Source organism: Artemia franciscana, chromosome 10, assembly GCF_032884065.1.
Source record: "Artemia franciscana chromosome 10, ASM3288406v1, whole genome shotgun sequence".
Lineage (NCBI taxonomy): Eukaryota > Metazoa > Arthropoda > Branchiopoda > Anostraca > Artemiidae > Artemia > Artemia franciscana.
The window spans coordinates 11,115,316-11,135,004 of NC_088872.1; the positions used below are offsets into that span (position 1 = coordinate 11,115,316).

General features: G+C 36.2%; 1 protein-coding gene across 2 annotated transcripts in view; it reads right to left on the reverse strand.

The window, feature by feature from the left end:
* Window positions 1-484: 484 nt before the first annotated feature.
* The window catches only part of LOC136031779 (proteasome subunit beta type-4-like), a 39,251-nt gene continuing 20,046 nt past the window's right edge, over window positions 485-19,689 (reverse strand). For both annotated transcript variants that reach the window (XM_065711550.1, XM_065711551.1), the window contains exons 4-7: window positions 16,090-16,236; window positions 12,600-12,801; window positions 3,856-3,944; window positions 485-572 (exon numbers count right to left, since the gene is read on the reverse strand). In XM_065711550.1, the coding sequence (XP_065567622.1) occupies window positions 560-572; window positions 3,856-3,944; window positions 12,600-12,801; window positions 16,090-16,236 (451 nt within the window). In that variant the 3' untranslated portion in view covers window positions 485-559. The remainder of the gene's footprint in view (window positions 573-3,855; window positions 3,945-12,599; window positions 12,802-16,089; window positions 16,237-19,689) is intronic.

The following is a 19,689-nucleotide window of genomic DNA, read 5'->3' on the forward strand; positions in this document are numbered from 1 at the left end:
AGGACATTCAGGCCCCAACGCCATAACAATAAAAGATTTCTCAAAACTTAGCCTTATTTTTCTTATGATTCCACTCAAATGATCATTTTAAGCCGAGAGACATCCTTTTTGGATCAAAGTCGATTTTTCCATAAAAAGTCCATATCACAAGCATAAGGGCGAAAACAAAGTGAATTTGAAAAAGAACCAAGACGAAACCATCGAAAGCAATGTTCAACTGAAGTTCTGGTGCAACGACCCATGAAGTTCGTGCCAGTTGCAGTATTAAACCAAAACACGTCCAGGTAAGTAATTCTCGAGATATCGGCTCCCAAAGTTAAGAATATAAAATCTAATTATTAACTTTCGCCTTATAATATTGCTTGGCCAGCAAAACTGAAAGACCAAATCCTTAATAAGGTACTTAAAAATTTTAGACTATGTAAACATTAACGATGAGACCTAAATTACCACTAATTTCTATATTCTAAAGATTATATCTGTCTTATTTCCAATAGATTTTTATTATAAATGAAATGTGAAAGCCAGATATACATAGTTTCATCCAAGGAGACATCCACTATTCGTAGCCACTGAAAGAGAACGAAAAATCAAATTAACAATTGAGGTCTTTCGGTGGTAAATCAACGAACTTCAAAAAAGTAAACACAAGAGAAAATTGACAAAGAAGATACATTATCCTCCTTCAAATATGCCAATCCTCTCATAAAAGGCAACTTTTAAGAGATTTTTGTATTTAAATGTGTGTTTGATAAGGGATACTCTGTTTAAGTATATGCTATTGTTGATATGGTCAAATTGCGTCTTTGCTTTTAAACCTTCAATGGCCACTATTGTTTCCTTTGCCAGTTCAGGGAACACACAATAGGTTACATTCTGGTCCGGGGCGGAGGCCAATATTCATTAAAACTGCGGGCGTATTATTAGAAAATCATTCGAATATATAAATACAAAAAATATTTTTTGGGGCGAGTGTTTCGAGCCCCACTCGCTTTACATGCCTTTTATGGGATATAAATATCTTTAAGATTTTATGTTTTATGAGCAAGAGAAGTTTAGAATTAATCGTTTACTTTGATCAAACAGTTCGTGATAACGAACTGTAGCAAGGAGCGACCCGGCTCAATAGTAACCAAAACTCTAAAAAATGGGATTTTGATACCTATAGCTACATCAAAAGAATCACATTTTAATGCTGATTTTAAATATATAAGTTTCATTAAGTTTAGTCTTACCCATCAAAAGTTACGAGCCTGAGAAAATTTGCCTTATTTTAGAAAATAGGGGGAGACAACCCCTAAAAGTCATAGAATCTTAACAAAATCACACCATCAAGTTCAGCGAATCAGAGAACCCTATTGCAGTAGTTTCAAACTCCTATCTACAAAAATGTGGAATTTTGTGTTTTTGGCCTGAAGGCATTCTTTTCTAGAAATGAAAAGTTCTAGTGCCCTTTTTAAGAGACAAAAAAATTGGAAGGCACCTAGGCCCCCTCCCACGGTAAATATTTTCCCAATGTCAACGGATCAAAATTATGAAATAGCCATTTTTTTCAGCGTAGTCGAAAAACCTTATAACTATGTCTTTGGAGACGACTTACTCCCCCACAGTCCCCATGGGAGGGGCTATAAGTTACAAACTTTGACCAGTGCTCACATATAGTATTAGTGATTGGGAAGTGTATATACGTTTTCAAGGGGATTTTATGGTTGGGGGGGGGGGTTGAGAAGAGGGGGATATGTTGGGGGAACTTTCCATGGTGGAATTTGTCATGGGGGAAGAAAATTTCCATGAAGGGAGCGCAACATTTTCTAGCATTATTTAAAAAAAAATGAAAAAATAAATATGAAAACATTTTTCTCAACTGAGAGTAAGGAGCAGCATTAAAACAAAACGAACAGAAATTATTACGCATATGAGGGGCTCACCTCTTCCTAATACCTCTCTCTTTACGCTAAAGTATTTTTAGTAATTTCAACTATTTATTCTACGGGTTTTGTGATTCAGGGGTCGTTCTTAAGAATTTGGGACAACATTTGAGCTTTAGTGTAAAGAGCGAGGTACTGACGAGGGGGTGACCCCCCCCATATACATAATAAAAACATGAGAATACAGAAGTTTGTTTCGTAAGCTAATTTGTAAGTTACGTATATCTTTCACTAATAAAAACATTCGTAAAAAATTAAAAGTTATAGTTGCCTTTTTAAATAACCAAAAAATCGGAGGGCAACTAGGCCTCCTCCCTCGCTCCTTTTTTTCTCAAAATCTTTCGATCAAAACTATGAGAAAGCCATTTAGCCAAAAACAAAATATGCAAATTTCGTTTTAATTATTCACCTGCGGAGAGCCAAAATTAAAAACATGCATTAATTCAAAAACATTCAGAAATTAAATAAAAAAAGGCATTTTAACTGAAAGTAAGGAGCGACTTTAAAATTTAAAACGAACAGAAATTACGTCGTATATGAAAGGGGCTGCCTCCTCATCAACGCCCCGCTCTTTACGCTAAAGTTGTTTACTGTTTCAAAAAGTAAAGTTAAGAGAAAGAGTCAAACTTTAGCGTAAAGAGCGGGGCGTTGATGAGGAGGCAGCCCTTTCATATACGAAGTAGTTTCTGTTCGTTTTAAGTTGTAATGTCGCTCCTTACTTTCAGTTAAAAAAAAAAAAATTATTTAATATTAAAATAAAAACAAAAACAAGGTAACGCTGGACGAGTTGGTGTCCGGGCGACACATTAAGTTATTATAATGGCAAATCCAGATTTTAGCATAGTTTAACTTCTTATTTTTTATTTTCTACTTATACTCTTTTGAATCCGCAAACCCCTTCTAGAACCAGGAAAGTTTATTTTTGCAGAGTTTCCAATTACATATAATTTTTTTAAAAAGAGGACATCTAAATTCAATTCTAGCTTCAAAAGAGCCATCGAAATTCTAGCCTGCGGATCTGTCAAGGCTGAAAAAAGAAACAAATCAAAATCCAATTCTAGCAAAAAAACTCATTCAAACTCGAGCCTATTTTATGCACGAGCATAAAAAAAAAAAAAAAAAAAATCATCTGCATTCAATTAATTCTAGCCTATAGATCTGTCGAGGATATAAAAAGAAAGATAAAAAAGTCAACTAAATTCAAATCTAGGTACAAATCTACATTCAATTCAAGCTACAACAGAGCCATCAAAATTCAGATTTTTTTATTATCATTAAAAAAGATAAAGAAAAGCCATCGAAATTCTACCCTACATATCTGCTCAAAATAAATAAGATAAAAGAAAAATCATCAAAATTTCAGCTTTTTTTATTATCATTAAAAAAAGATAAAGAAAAATCATCGAAATTCTACCTAAACCTGCTACCTATATCTGCTCAGCATAAACAAGATAAAAGAGAAATCATCAAAAAAAAATTTCTTTTTTTTCTTGAAGCTTTTATTTTCTGTGTTTATAGATAAAAGTGTTACTAGAAGAGCAATATACAAAAAAGTGAAGCTACATCTGAATTTACCACGGAGATTCAATTTCAATAAACGAGTACAACTTAAAATGTTAATTAAAAATCAAGGGGCTTCCTACAATTTAGATAGAGATTATGACTTTTTTCTGAGAAGAGAAAAGAAATATTCGAAAAAAAAATAAGAGAAAGAAAGAAAGAGAGAGAGAGAGGGAGAGAGAGAGAGGAGAGAGAGAGAGAGAGAGAGAGAGAGAGAGAGAGGAGAGAGAGAGAGAGAGAGAGAGAGAGAGAGAGAGAGAGAGAGGGAGAGAGAGGGAGAGAGAGAGAGAGCGAGAGAGGGAGAGAGAGAGAGAGAGAGGGAGAGAGAGAGAGGGAGAGAGAGGTCTGAAAATTTTAGGGCACTTACACAATGTGCTTGGCTATTTCCCAGTTTGGAGTCACGTCATATGGCCCTTCAATCTTGACTCCATCTTTAGTGCAATTAGCTATTTCATACTAGAAAAAATTCAGAATTTTCATTTGAAGGGTTAATAACCAGGAAAAATACAACTACACAATGGAATGGTATAGCAGAAAAAAAACTAGTGCACTTCAGCCATCTTTGCCCCCTCCCACGAAGTTCCCACTTCCTCTAAATCTTTTCGTCTAGTCTGTTCCCTACACATCCTGTCGCAACCTATCGTCCAATTCACTATCTTGTACTGTTCTCTAATTGGGCCATATTTGTCTTGTCAATGTCGTATTTCGAATAGTTCTTTTGTGCGAAATCTTTAAAATAGTTCAGATTTTATATACTAAACTAGGATTTTATATAACTAAACTTGTCTGCCTGTAAGGTCGTTTTCTAGAGTCGTCTTAATAACAAACCATTCTAAATGTTAAGTTATAAGGTAATAGCAAGTGTTTATAAGTAACCTAACTAATAGGAAAAGTTATACTTAAATTTACTAGTTTTTGTACCATGAATAAAATTCATGATACAAAAAAAAAAAAAAAAAAAAAAAAAAAAAAAAAAAAAAAAAAAAAAAAAAAAAAAAAAACAATGGCACTTTGGCCGACGACAGAAAAAAATGGCATTTTGTCCGATGACAGAAAAAGGCAGTGATACTTTTTGTAATGAAACAAAAATCAATGACACAAAAACGATAACAAAATGGTTTTTGAGGCAAACTCTCTACATACCTGTTTAAAATTATTTTATGAACAGTGAGGCTTAATTGTCAAAGACCCAAGGTTCTGTAAAACATTAATTTTAGAGTAACTGATTCCCATTGTTTAACAGAGAGACTGTACCCTTTATGATACCACAAACAGTCGATTCTGACCAAATTATCTGAATAAACGTCATAGCATCTGATTAAGCATCAGAACCTAATTAAAATAGCATAATATATGGTAAATCTAGAAGAACATAAAGAAACAATTTTAACCAGAAAATCATCATATACTTTCGAAATATAATAAAAAATGTCATTTTTAGTATCTGTTTGCTCTTGCAGGTAGGGGGAGGGAGGAGGAGTCAATAGTCAGCTGTCTTTATAAGCAAATAGATCCAATGTTAAATTTAACAATCAAGACAAATCAGTGAAGCCCCATAAACAAATTTAATTTAATTTGAGATCTGGCAAACAAGTTTTACAGACCAAAATTACTAATTACTAAAGTAATTTTAAAGCTGTAAAGAGGAATAGTCCAGATTGGATATCCAAGTTGTTTTATAAATGGTGTAATTGGTTGTTATAGCCGTTCGCATGATCAAATGGAAAAAGATTTAGCAAAGTTTTTCAAATAGCATTTATTCAAGGGTCTGAACCCCCTGATGAGGGTCTTCTGACCAGAGGCAGACTGGGCCGGAAGACAACGGGGGAATTGCCCCTAGATCAGTTGGTTTTGTGCCGCTTTGGGCCGGTCGTTTTTTTTTCTAAGCCAAAAGTGTATTCGTCGTAATATTTACTAAAAAAAAAAATCACTTAAAAATTATTTGAATATGTTATCATAGGATTTATAGCCTACATACGGATTTAGCGTAGACGCCAGCATCCTGTTCTAGGAAGGAGCAGGTGCTGTTGTCAAACAGGCTCGTTCGTGGGTTGAAATTTGATAAATATAACCCAAAGGTTGTCAATTGACTCAGGGGTTGGATTTTTGTGGGTCATTGTGGGCCCGATTCCGTTGCAAGCTAGTAGGAGAGTCAGTACATACTGGAACGTCAAGGTGCTCTGTTGGGAAGTGTTACAACATAAATTTGTCTGGTTTTCTTAAGTAAAAGAATTTTAGCTTAGAAAAAGTGTAACATTTAGGGTTTCACGTTCATCAGTTTGAAAACAAGGTGACTGGTAAAAAGGTGGACCAAAAAAGTTCTCATTCATGCAGAGTAAAACTTTTTTCTACTTTTGGGCTAGGATTCGAAGTATTTGTTCGCATGACCGTCACTGTTGATTACTTAGGAGCAGATGTTGATATCAAAAAGCCTGTCAGTCTATTGATGCTGCGTCCGTTATACCATGTCTATTGGCGCAATTATTGATCAAATTAGGTGCTTATGCAAATACATCTCGCACAGAGCCCCACTCATTCGAGGTCCGTTGAGTCGACTCTATGAGTTATTGTTGCCCCGGTTTAACTGTCGTGTTTTTATGGCATTTTCTTCCAGTCTCAGGAGATTAGGCCTGCCACACGACGCCTAAAAAGGCAGCTTTTTTTTTCTTCTGTCATTTTTTCAGGTTTTGCTTTCATAAAATCAAAGGTCAATGATCGAATCGGATTTTTCACAGTCCTCGGAATCTGAAAAAATCCTATCCGAACAAATGAACCTTGATAAAACCTGGTTTTTGGTGACGGATGGTCAAAAAGTGAATTCAAACCAGGATTCAGCGTCCTGGCTTCAATGCCTGCGACATTTCACAGAAGTCTTGAGAACTTTACTCTACTTTGGCTGCTTGTGTGCCTGGGTGTTTTTATTCTTATATTCCATTTTTAGAACCAAATCAAACAAGCACAGGACATTGACCTTTTTCAACAGAGGGTGAGTCAACATTGTCAAATACTGTGACACCTTCCGGACCAGTGGAGCCAGTAGCGGAGAAATCTACATCGTATCGAACCTAACTGGAAGTATCGACTGGGACGCGAGCCAAAATGATGATGAACCACCTTTGCCAGTAAAGGAGTCTATTTTCTACTCTTTACCTCCAAATTCGACACTAGCTCAGAAATTAAATTTTATGAGGTCACATCCGTTCCAGCCGACACCATCTCAAATAGAAAAGCCTAGCTTTGATTTGGCTTCAATTTGCTATCAGAAATTTACCACTGGTTCCGTCTCACCATCCTGGGTTACTCTTCAAACTAGAGAAATGACAGTAAAATCAATTCTTTGCAGCATATGCATCGCGTTTTCCGACGTAAAGTTGCAGTTTTTTCTGGGTTCACCAATTTTAAGCATGCTCATGAGGAAATCCAGGCACATGAAAAGTCAAAAGGTCATATTGCTGTGGCTCAAGCATACGCTCAAGCTGAAAACTGCCGACAAACTATATTGTACATAAATAGCGCTTTGGTCAATAAACGGAAAGAACAGATCTTGCAAAACATTCAAGTACTAAATCGCATTTTCGAGGTCGTGAAGCTGTTGGGGAGACAGGGATTACCTTTTAGAGCACACGGTAGCCAGGAGGGCTTGAGCTTCTAACAAAGCCTGGAATAAACCAAGGAAACTTCTTTCAGGTATTACCTTTGCTTTCAAAATGCGAGCAAAATGCCTAGCCCAAGATGCCCTCTAAAGGAACATCTGGAAAAAGCAATAGAGGATAGCAGAAAAAGGAAATCGAACGTGAATGCAAGGGGAAGCTCCGGAGACACAGCAAGGGTCGTGACTCACTCGTCACTTATCTTTTTAAGGTGAAGGTCTACAAAGTAATAAGGAGAATTTTGAAACACACGCGGAAAGCGACTGTAAACGAAATCGTTGAAAAAAGGTAGAGTATCTAAATAGAAACAACTCATGACGCCAGGGTTGTGGTCCAGGCTTCTATCGTGTTAAGAAATGTGAAAGACAAAGGACTTCCCGAACGGCTCTTTGCTGTCGTACCTGTCCAAGATTCCAGCGGAAAGGGTTTGAACAAACTTCCACAAGCAAAGATTGAAGAGCACGGACTTAAGTACGAAAATGTAGCATGGGAATCGTTTGATGATGCTCCTAACATGAGGGGCGAATTTAATGGACTTCAATTTCAAACTAAAAAATGCACTCTAGATTCGGTTTATATCTGGCGCTACTGCCACGTTCTAAGTCTTTGCATCGTTGATTGTTGCCCTGCAATAGGGGCAAGGAATCTTTTCGGCACCAGGAGAGGATGTCATGTTTCTTTGCTGAGTCGCACAAACTAATGGGCCTTTGGCGACAACAAGCAGAGAAGACAATAGCAGGACAGTCGAAGTTGAAGAGGGTACAGAAAACCAACGAAACTCGTTGGTGGGCAAAGAGAAATCGCTTGTTTGATATTTTCCAGTGACGATCGCCTGTACTTAAATACAGTGCATATTTTGTCCTCAGTGGAAAACAGCAGTTTTTTCGAATCAGAAACTTCATCTGAAGCCAACTCACTGCTGAATAAGCTTACGGAGTAAAAAACAATCCTATCCACTCACTTGTTACTCGCTGTATTTGAAGTCATTGGCCCTATTTCAAGCCGGACAAAAACATTGGACTTTTTGACGGCCTGGAACATGGCTTATAAAGCCAGAAAGATTTTAGAGAGCATTTCCTTCGAAAGCGTAAAAAAAGACTCGAAATTCGTGCCAACCAATGGCCTTCAAGAGATCAAATTATTGAACCTTGAAGCTCAGAGCTACCAGCTTGTCGCGTTGCCAAGAAAAAGTGCATGCCGGGAGAAACGGCAAAAGGTTCTCGAGCTGAAGATCCAGAACAGGGATTTCGAGACAAAGTGTTCAGCTTGGTAATTGACCAAATAACAACCAACCTGAAAGAAAGATTTTCAGACAACAAACTTTAATTTCCGAGGTATACTTCTAGCAACCCACCACGTTCAACTTTGTGCATCAAGGTGAAATGCCAGAATCAGCCCTTCGAAACGTTGCAGACATGACGAAAGTTTCTCGTGACGAGTTGAGGTCAGAACTGAAAAGCTTTGCCTCTGTTTACGAATAAATTATTAGCAAGGGTCTTAAAAATCGCCGGGAAAAGCCTAGTGCACAGTATGAGGATGCACTTAAACTTGGAGCAGAATATAGAGGGGCTGATGTGCGAGATTGAATTTACAATAGTTTGTGCACCAACTGCATAATTGGCCCGTAACGGCTGCTATTAAGCCTCAGTCAGTCCTCATCAGCTTACACTTAAGTTTTTCTGGCCTACGAATATCTTCTGACATTTTCATTTCCTCAAGTAGCTGTGAGAAATCCTTCAGCAAACTGAAGCTTATTAAGACAAGATTGAGAACTTCAATGGGAGATGATAATAATAATAATCTTTATTCTTTCCCTTTATCACAATGCAATATCACAATACATGGGTATCGTCAAACCAAAAAAAAAGAAAATAGAAAAACACAAAAAGACGCAACATAAAGAACACACATGATGAGCTATCACTTCGATTTGAGGATATTGTCGTTGTAGTGCTTCACGTAGTATGGAACGAAGGAGTTTAAAAATCTTGTCGTTGAGTGTGTAGGCGGGCATTCTAACAGTTCTTTTCCCTCTTTAAAAGTTGCCACCCTTGTCTTGTGTACGTGAGTCACTGAAGTAAACAGAGGCAGGATATCTCGGTGCGTTGGGGACTTCAGGATGTCAGCTCCAAACTTCATCAGCGTTTCGTGCCTCCTTTCATCCAAGGTTGGGAGCCTGAGTTCGCTCAAGCTTTCTTCGTAGTTTTTGTAATTTGATCCAAGAATTATTTTGCAGGCTCTTGTCTGAATTGTTTCAAGCTGACTTCTGTCTTTCTCTGTGAGCGATGGGTGCCAGACAGGACAGCCATACATGACTATGGGCATTACATAAGTTTTGTAGCACGAAAGAAGGAGTTGTTCTGTCACTCCAAACCTTTTGAGATTTACAAAGGATTTTAAAAGACCAGCTGCCTTTGCTGTGAGCTGGTCGATGTGATCTCCGAACCTAAGATCGTCACTTAGTGTGATGTCGAGTATTTTGACTGATTTCTTTGTTTGGAGAGGTACAGGTTCGTCAATGCTCTTCTTCTTTAGGAAGTTGACACGCAACACACAGCTTTTCTCGAGACTTAGCTGGAGCTTCACTTGATCAGCTTGATCCCGAAGCTCTGCAACTGGGGGCTCGAGTTGGTCGGGTGTTTGTGAAAGGAATCGTAGTAGACTTATTGAACAGTCATCTGCGAACTTGTACCTTTGTTTATGTTGTCTCATCAGTCGGTTGATTACAATGACAAATAACATGGGACCTAGCTTGCTTCCTTGGGCTGCTCCAATTGTGATGTCTTGGAAGTTGGATACTTCTCCGTTTTCAAGTTGTAGGCACTGTTGACGACCAGAAAGGAAACTTGCGATGATGGACAGCAGAAACTGCGAGACCTCCAGGGCACGGGCTTCATTGATAACAGTCTCGTGGTCAAGGAGATCGAATGCTTTCACGAAATCAGAAATTATTATATCAGCAAGGGCCTCCGAAATTTCTAGGTGCTCTACTAGATCATGAAGTAACCTGACCAGATAATGTGTTGTGCTGTGCCCTCGACGAAAACCGAACTGCATAGGGTCGATTTTATGTTCTACTTCTGCTAGTAGCCACTGTAGAATAAAGTCTTCAAAGACTTTCGAGATGATGGGCGTCTTCGAAATCGGCCTAAGGTCTGATGGTGAGGTCGGTGATGTTTTCTTCGGAATAGGTGTGATAAATGCCTTTTTAAACTTATCTGGAAAAACGCTTTCCAGTAGACACTGGCTATACATCATAGCCAATGGCGTGGCCAGGAAGGAGGAGCATGCGTGTATCAGCCTTATAGGAATTTCGCCGGGGTAAGAGGCTTTCCTAATATCTAGGTGTTTGAGTTTTTCTTGGACCTGGGAAACTGTGATGACAGGGATGGTTCCAATCGGACCATTCTGTGGTAAAGTATTGAGGGGAGGCTGTTGGCGGCAAATATTTGAGAAGTGGGCATTAATCATTTCTGCGGTTAAATTCTTTCCGTGCTCGTCCCTCAGAATGGATTTTGACTTCTGCTGTCCCATTAACTTCCGTACAATTGTGTGGAACTTCCTTGGATCACTGGCTGACAACCTAGCGAATATTTGGTGTCCATACAGACGCCTAGCTTGCTTTAGTAGTATCACTAGTATATTTCTCTTCCGTTTATATTCATCACAGTGGGGCTTTGTCTTGTAAAGCATGTCTCGCTCTCTCATTGCAGCTTTTATGTTCGGGTTAACCCATGGTTTGCTCTGCGGCTTAATTGTAACTCGCTTCTCAGGGAAGAATCGTTCGTACTCTCGAGTCGTTTTCTCGCAGAAGAGTTCAGTGAAAAGAGATTCGAAGACTTTAACATCGCTTTTGTCAGTGCTTAGTCCAGTTATTTTGTTTTGTATCTGATAAAAATAAATATTGTATGTTCTGATGGAAAAACGAAAAACTGTCAATGGTGTTAAATGTTCTTCTGAAGAGGACAATACCATGAATGTTCTTTGGCCCAAATTTCCATGATGCAGGACGAAAGCTGAAAGTTTATACAGTTGAAAATAGGATGCTGCTCTCCCTTTGCGTGAAAATCGGAGCAACACCGAGTCCAAACAAGCATCAGGGAGATCTGGCACAAAAACATGACTCGCGGTATCTGTCCTCTTCCTAATGTAAGCCTCCTTCTTACTTAGCTGATAGGACTGATTTGCGTGTCGGCGAAAATTACGGTGCGAATAACGCGGAGCCCTTATTATATAGGTAGGACCACCTAACCGAAAAGTCCGCTTAGCGTTTCGCTCCCAGTCAACCTTTGCCCCTGACTGGATCAAACCAGCGTTATACGGACATTCAAAGAAATGACACAAAAACTTCATTGAGAGCTTCTTCATTTTTTAGTACTTTCATTATTTATACACAGTACCACACCGTGACTTCAAAGCTTAAGAAACTTGTCCCGTCACTTTCGGGATTTTCAATGTCAACCTACACACAACACAAACCTTAAGGGAGATACTTTAAGATTTTTCCAGAGCATGGGGGTTAGATGGCTATAAGAAAGCTTGTCGCAGGACATGTTCCCACAGACCGCAACTCTGTTCTTGTAGGGTTATTTAGACATGGCATGGTTTTGAATTTTCATAGTAGAAATGGTTTTTAATGCTGACCTAATGGATTTTCAAGGGACTGAAAACTTTTTGTTACTTAAGCAAAAAATATGGAGATTTAGAGGGTTCAGACGGCTCAAAAAGAGTTAATAGGGTGATTCTGTTATTATCGCTAAAGCATCCATGAACTCCAAAAAATGGTAGATATACACATGTGAATTATGGATTCGGATTTGCTTATGGAATTATGGAAGCTGCTTCTATGAAATCACAAAAATGGTGAGCATACACTTGCGAATCATGGAATCAGACGCTACTTATGCGAGCATCACAAAAATTAGCGGACATACATATCTGAGTCACGGAAATAGAGGTAAAAAATTAGAACTTATAGTGCAGATGAAACGTCACAAATTAGCGATTAAATCTAGAGAAGGTCTCAAGAATGCAATTAAGTGTTGAAATTTTGTTGATTACAGTCCTTGTATCATTTTTTTTCACAGATACATTTTTTTATTCATCTCTACATCAAATAAAGCCGCGTTGCAAAATTTTCTTAGGGGGTGAAGAACCCCTGAACGATCCTCGAAGGAGAATATAAGCTCTCCTCTTTCCTCTTTCATCCAAATAATCTGCAGCAATGCTACTAAAAAGTTAAAGGTAGATATTATAAAATGACATTGGTGGACACATACTTATGAATCATCGAAGGGAAAAATTTAAACCCTTCAATTTTGTGGATATAAGATTTAGTACTTTGATTTGAATTTAGTATTTAGTATTTTAAATACTAAAAAAATTAGTTTTTTAGTATTTGAATGACCTGCAGCAATATTATTAAGGAGTTATTGACGATTTTACACGAAGACAGCCGTACCTTGAAATAAGATCGTCCGTCTCTGCAAAAAATCGTTTCCATACACTTTTCGATGGCTTGCCTAGCTTCAGCTTCAGATAGATTTGGCTTCTTTTCTAGCACATCTCTAAGTAGAGTAATCCCAATCATTCCACCAAGTCCACCTGTGACTACACACTTGTCTTTATAAGCAGTTCCAATTTTGTCCACATGGCCAAGAAAACTACAAAAAAAAAAATCTTTCAATTAAACCTAACATAAAATCTTCTATGTATAAAAGATCAAGAATAGGAATTTAGCATATAATTTTTTTTCAAAAAAGAGAAGATAATAGTGGAAATAATAAATCATAAATAAGCTCAAATAGTCAGGGCTTAAATAATTTCTGAGACCACACTGGCTAATCATGATAAAACCTAAAATCGCGAAGAAAAGAGGAAAACAAGGACAATACAGCCAGTGAAAAAGTTGAAAAATTATGCAAATATTTCGGTCAAGACCTCCGCTTGACCGTCCTCAGTACAGAACAAAACTAATAAAAATATAAAAAACAAAACCTTAAAACAAAACACAAAGCGAAAAATATGATGACCCTTTCTTATTAACGGTGAAAGATACCCTTTCACCTTTACAAAGAAAGGGTCATCATATTTTAGTTTTGTGCTAAGGTTTTGTTTTTGTGTTTTGTTCAGCATGACAACAATCTGCTCCGAATCGGTCAATCAACCAAATATGTCCCCGTAAAAGTGTTTTAATAACCTAAATGAACGAGAATGGAACAGGGTCAAATAACACCATTAAATCTGTCTAACTGTTTAGTCTACTAATTAATACCCATATAATTGGATAGCTTATATTTTCAAAGTAAATATTATATGAAATTCCCAGAAAACAAATTGTCGAAAACTTAAATAACTTGTAAGGCAAAACAACCTGCAGCACCAGCCTGCCTGAGGCTAACACAGCTACGCACGCCCCTCTTCCATCCCAATCTATTCACACCCTCCCTCTTTTCACCGTTCAAAAAAGTTCCAATTTCTCTTAATTCTTTCCTTATAATATCCTCCTACCCCATTCAGGGACGACTGCTTTTCGTTTTGCCCTAGACAGTTTGCCAACAAGAGCAATCTTTGGCAATCTGTCATCCATGAAGGATAATACTAATGATAAATATTAAAGTCATCTATTATAAATCACTAGAAAGCGCTATCTTCAAAAAATTAAAGAAGAATTTTAGGCCTGCTTTCCACTTTCTTGCCCTGAAAAAAAAAAATAATATGAGACATAATTTAAAGTAAAACGACCCTCCTCAACTGAAAACGTTAAACTGAAGAAAGGTAAAAATATAACAGATAGTAAAAACAACACTACAATTTATTGTAGAGAGAGGTTCATTGAAGAGGCACAATTCAAAAGCTTGTCTCGCTAAGCTACTAATTCTAAGAGGACATTGGTGCAGATAGAATAGCCGCAGCACTTCATTCGCATTTCAGTTGGAGGTCCCAAAGAAAATAAAAACTAATAGGAGTGGACTTTAGCACTTAAAAATGGGCGTAATAGAATTAAATAACTGCTAGTTTACTAAGCGAAACTAAAAAAATTCAAAACAAGGCTAAGTTGAGCCACGAGAATTTTTCTGACAATGGGTTTAAATCTCTAAGGAGAACTATTTAATATATTAGTAGTTCTGCCGATACGCCACTTGAAAATAGGCCAAAGCAGCCACTGGTTTCCCCCGTAAAGATTTAAACTGTCACAATATGTTTGCTACAAGCGAGTTTTCATGAAAACCAGGTAAACGATAAAATTCTTTCTGAAATCTTATCCGCCTTCCCAAAGAAACACTTAAATATAGTGTCTTTAATCATAATCTCTCATAAACAGTAATCTTTTCATACACTGCAAGAATTTTGAATTTTTTGAGTAGGTTAATTTTGTTTAAACTATTAATTCAACAGAATATTTTGTCTTTAAATTTAATACTGGCGATCTTCGAAAATTTTTGAATTAGAACTACCGGTTTTTTTTTACAAACAGATAAGACCCTATGTATCCCTATTTTTTAGCCTAATTAAGAAATCATCCAAAATTCAGACAAAGTATTTCTTTTGCATAAAAATATCTGCAATGTCTTTAGACAAATTCTTTGAAAGAAGTTTATTTTTGTACTTTTACAAAAAATCACTCGAACTTCCACTATCACTACGTTCCCCAGCTTAAATTCAAACTGCGAAATTTTGAGTTATTTTTCTAGATACACTGCATTCGCATCTCAGATTCGAAAATTTCTTTAACTTAAGGAAAGAGTAGAGGAGGCTAATAGCAAATTCGCAAGTGACACTGATCTCCCCAAACCGTCAAAATGTAAAACAGACCAAGGAAATAAAACAAGGGTACCACTGACAAAGAAATGAATTTCTATAATAACAACCTCAAATAAAATTTCTTCACTTGATTTTTTTTTGTGGGAACTCCTGAATCTTTTGTTCCCAACTTTTAAAAGGTGTTCCATTAAAAAACTTCGAATTCAATGTTAAGCCTAAAAACTACATTTGTAAAAATACAAGATTAAAAAGTAGTCACCACCCTACGAAGATTCAATTCATCAATAGCATAACATTCATAAATAGTTATCAAGAATTTAGTATGTCGACCCAAACAAGCAAGGCCAAACAAGCTATTAAAGAAGCATAGGCCACTTTGAGTATGTCTTAAGTAAAAAGGAAGAAACCGGTGGCATGTGAGAAAGACTGGCACAGGTTTTGGCACCCCAAAAGAATGGGCAAAGGACACACTGAACCTAAAAAGAACATGTGAAGGCTAGGAATAAAAAAAAAAGACAGAAAGCAAAAATGTCAAAGATCTGAAAAGCTAAAAAAATCACAAAAAATCCACAGAAATCTGTACAAAAATATCGTTGTGGTAAAAAAGATATTTCATAGAAATTTTAATAGAGAATTAAGAACAGCAACCGCAAGGGAGATGAAAATAAGACCAAACACAAGAAAATTAAAACGCCATAATAATACAAATCTTAAGTACAATCACTAGAAAAGAGCAAAGAAAAAAACAACATTATGGTAAAACAGAAAAAAATATTAACTACACTAATTATAAAGCAATGGGAGTCGCACCCATAACCGGAACAAAAATAAGGAAAAACATAAATAACAAAAATAATATAATACGATAATGTAGATCATATGAACTATCACAAAAAACAGCAAAGAAAAAAGAACAAACTTATGGTAATAATAATAAAAAAAAGCTACCCTAAGTGTAAGGCATTAGGAGTCACAACCATAACCCGAACGAAAAAAAAGGAAAAAATAAGTAAATTATATGATATAATAAATCATTAGAACTAGCACTAAAAACAGCAAAGAAAGAAAAAACTATTATGGCAATAAATGAAAATTACTACCCTAATTGTAAAGCGTTATGAGTCGCAACCATAACTGGGAAAAGAATAAGGAATAAAAAATTAAAAATAAAGATAGAGATGAATTACGGTTCTCCGTCCTGAATTCCAGCGACCACAATGCTATTCCATAGAGGATCAAATTTGGATCGTCTGTTGTAAAGGACCCGAGTTAGCCAGCAGTGGAGTGAATTCGGCATAAGTTGAAACCCATCGTCCATATTTTCATCATTAATCCTAGGAATTGATCAATTGAAATAATAACTATTTTATATATATACTCAATTGAGGTACAATAAAAAAAAAAAAATCTTTGCAAAATTATACCCAAAACTAAACGAGCTAACTAGAAGTCAAATTGATGAATTCCGCTTACTGAATTTTTTTTCAGCATTCAAACTGACTATTAAATTAGAAAGGGTATTATTCGATTGCCAGGCTCAGACTGAGGAGACTATTTCTCTAAAGCGTTTCTGCTCCTTGGCTAAGATTCCAAATACTTATACAGCTACCCTGAATTCTAACCAGCCCTGGGATATTGATCGTAAGATATTTAAGCATCTATTGATATCTTAAAGAAGAGAAACATTGTTTAGTGATGACTAAAGCATGAAGAAGTCAATTTAAAAGGATATGATATATCTATAGTTTTTGATTGTGCCGAAGAGAGCGGGAGTGAGTAAGAAGAGCCGTATCGGCACCGGCTGGCCTAGTGACCTAGACTGCTGGGGACAGGTAGCTCAGGTACCCGCAATTCCCACAATCAATAACAGTGTATTATTGTATATAATTGCATGTAATCGTTGTTTGCTGACTGGAGGAGAAGAGTGCTTCCAGTGGCTAGTTTTTCGGGAGAAGGAGTCAAAGAGGTGAAAGGACTTGTGGATAGTCCATATACCTCCCTACAATCTTAGAACTAGAACTGGTTTCCTAAAAAAAGTTTCCCAAAAACAGGGGTTTCCGCTCCAAAATGGGAAAAGACCATTTGACATTGGAAATACTAAAGGTTATTTTTCAGTTTTTGAAGCAAATATGACTAAATTAATACTAAATGCCCTTAAACATTTTGACCATACCAAAGGGAATGGGCAATAAATTAAAGAAGAATATTTGGCAATCTAATCATGGGTTTAACACTATTTAAAGGCTACTAGTACCATTGACAGTCCAATATTACACAAAAGAACTAGAATAATTCAAAGCAAGAGTAAATTGAAAACATAAATTTTGGCTTCCATTAGTTCTAGGCTTAAATGAACTCGACCTAACATTTTTCAAAAGTAGGCAGATTATCTTTTTATAAATTATTTTTTATTGATTATAAAATAGCTAGGGCTAGGGTAGCATGTATAACACAGGCTAGTTAAAAAACAGTACACCAAATGGCCTGTAGCCATTTCGGCAAGACTGGTTTTTTTTAAGTGATCCATGGTATGGTTAATATTTCCATATTCTCTCAAAACGGTAGCCATTTCGGCAAGACTGGTTCTTTTAAGTGATTCTTGGTACGGTTAATAATACCATAGTCTCTCAAAACGGCAGCCATTTCGGCAAGACTGGTTCTTTTCAGTGATTCTAGGCACGGTTAATAATGCCTTAGTCTCTTAAAAACGTTTTTACTTCGTAAAAATATATGGTTTGAGACAAATGAAAGTGATCCGTGAGACTTTATTTTGCATAATAATAATAGGCTAATAGTAAAAAAAAACGCGAATAAATTGCTGTACTAAAACTTTAAAATTTAAACCACTAGTTATAGGAATATCCTGTTGAAAAAAAAGGAGACTGTAAGTATGGAAAAGCCAATAGAAATTTATTAATACTTGGTTCAAAGATTAAACATAAAAATTAAAGAATTAACAGGAATTAACAGGAACTTAGAATAGATACAATAGCAAGTTTTATCATTTATCCTTTCTGTTCTTCAATAAAGAAAGCATTCCGAGCTTTCATACTTTTTCAGAAACTAGCTTACCCGTTGCTTAATGCTGCGATCTCTAAAGAAATAAAATTCAAAGACCCCTGCCCCCACGGAAAACCCCCTCCCCCAAGGAAAATTCCTTCCATATATTAACAACGGGAACATTTTTAAACCTCAACAGTATTTAAAATTAACGAAACTGTGCAATACCAAAATCAGACAATTTATTTCAAAAGAAATTTTATGATTTCGGAAGTGTGTAAGATGACATAAATTTATAACTAATTAACCCAGTGACTGAATATCAAAAAAAAAATAAAAGCTTAAAACCTTTTCAGTAGGGTACTCAAAAAACTACTAAAGTTTCTTGGCCATCAGATGAACAGTGTAGTAAAACATACAGGACACACAGACATACGTTCGATTTTATATATATATATATATATATATATATATATATATATATATATATATATATATATATATATATATATATGAGAATACTGCTACATATTAGGGCGGCCAACCCCGAGCTACAATGGTAAAAACATAAATAGAACACAGAAGAATGCCAAGCTGTCCGATCATAATAACATAAAATCGACTGCATTAAATAATGTTTTTGTGAATATCAACTAGATAAGCCTTCCAATTCTTTTAATTGTAAGGTTACTGGTCAGAAAGGGTAGCCTGTCTGATACTTTATTGAGAACCATTTGTGTTATCCAAATCATTTGAAGACCTCGCCAAGATATTTGAGGTCTTATAAACAGTAGGATCTCTTTAATAAACTTTTTTTTACCATAAACAGGCATGAATTGAAAGACCTTCTTTTTTTTCTTCTGAAAATCAGAAGAATACTATATTAAATTCAAAACATCAAAAAATTTAAACATGACAGATTATCACTATCTTACAAGCATATAATTCCCAACTCTCAGGGTGGCGGCAGGGAGGGTTTTGTTCCGCAGAATGATTGTGATTGAAAATAACAACAACAACATCAATTTAGTGATGGTGGGAGATGGCGTGGACTTGGATTTGAATTTCGAGGATGAAGTGGTAAGTAAAAATAACACGAAATTATTTAATTGGATGTCTTGTTTTTTTTAAGAAGAGACTCTTTATTTGGTATTTATTTTTCTTTTAACCCCTATGTAACGGGCCATGGAGCCTTGTAGGGGTAGAGAGTTATTGTTGACCATTTATTTTGATGTTAATAAACTGAACTGAACACAAATTGATGCATGTCCCCTTATGTGCAGACATGGTTAAATTAACTAAATAACATTTTTTCGCTGTTTTGAAAAAAGAAAAATAATCCTTACCGTTTCAAAACCCGATTGAGCTCGTTCTAAATTATTGCTAGGTTCACAGAATTACCAGAAAATTACCTGGTTCGAGGATATAGCTTGTTAGAGGATGTAATCGTACCCTTCAAGAGAGCAGGTCTGTTTTTATGCGGTTTTTAAGAAATAATTATTACTTCTTAATAATTATCCAAAGAATCTGATGAGTAATTCCTTAGAAGAGCCCAGTACTGCCATTTCAGAGCCGATTTCATATAATATTCTACTAGAATAACACAGCCAAAAACCCGATTTGGTAGATGGTTCCTCCTATACTGCCATTTTTACTTCGTCTTCAAGAAAATACTATTGTTACAAAGCATACCAACTACAGTAGCTTATGTACTTTCCTTTTTCAAAAAGGACTCTAGAGACGAGCCTAGTAAACTTATGTAAGAATCTCATAAATAAAATTTGTGG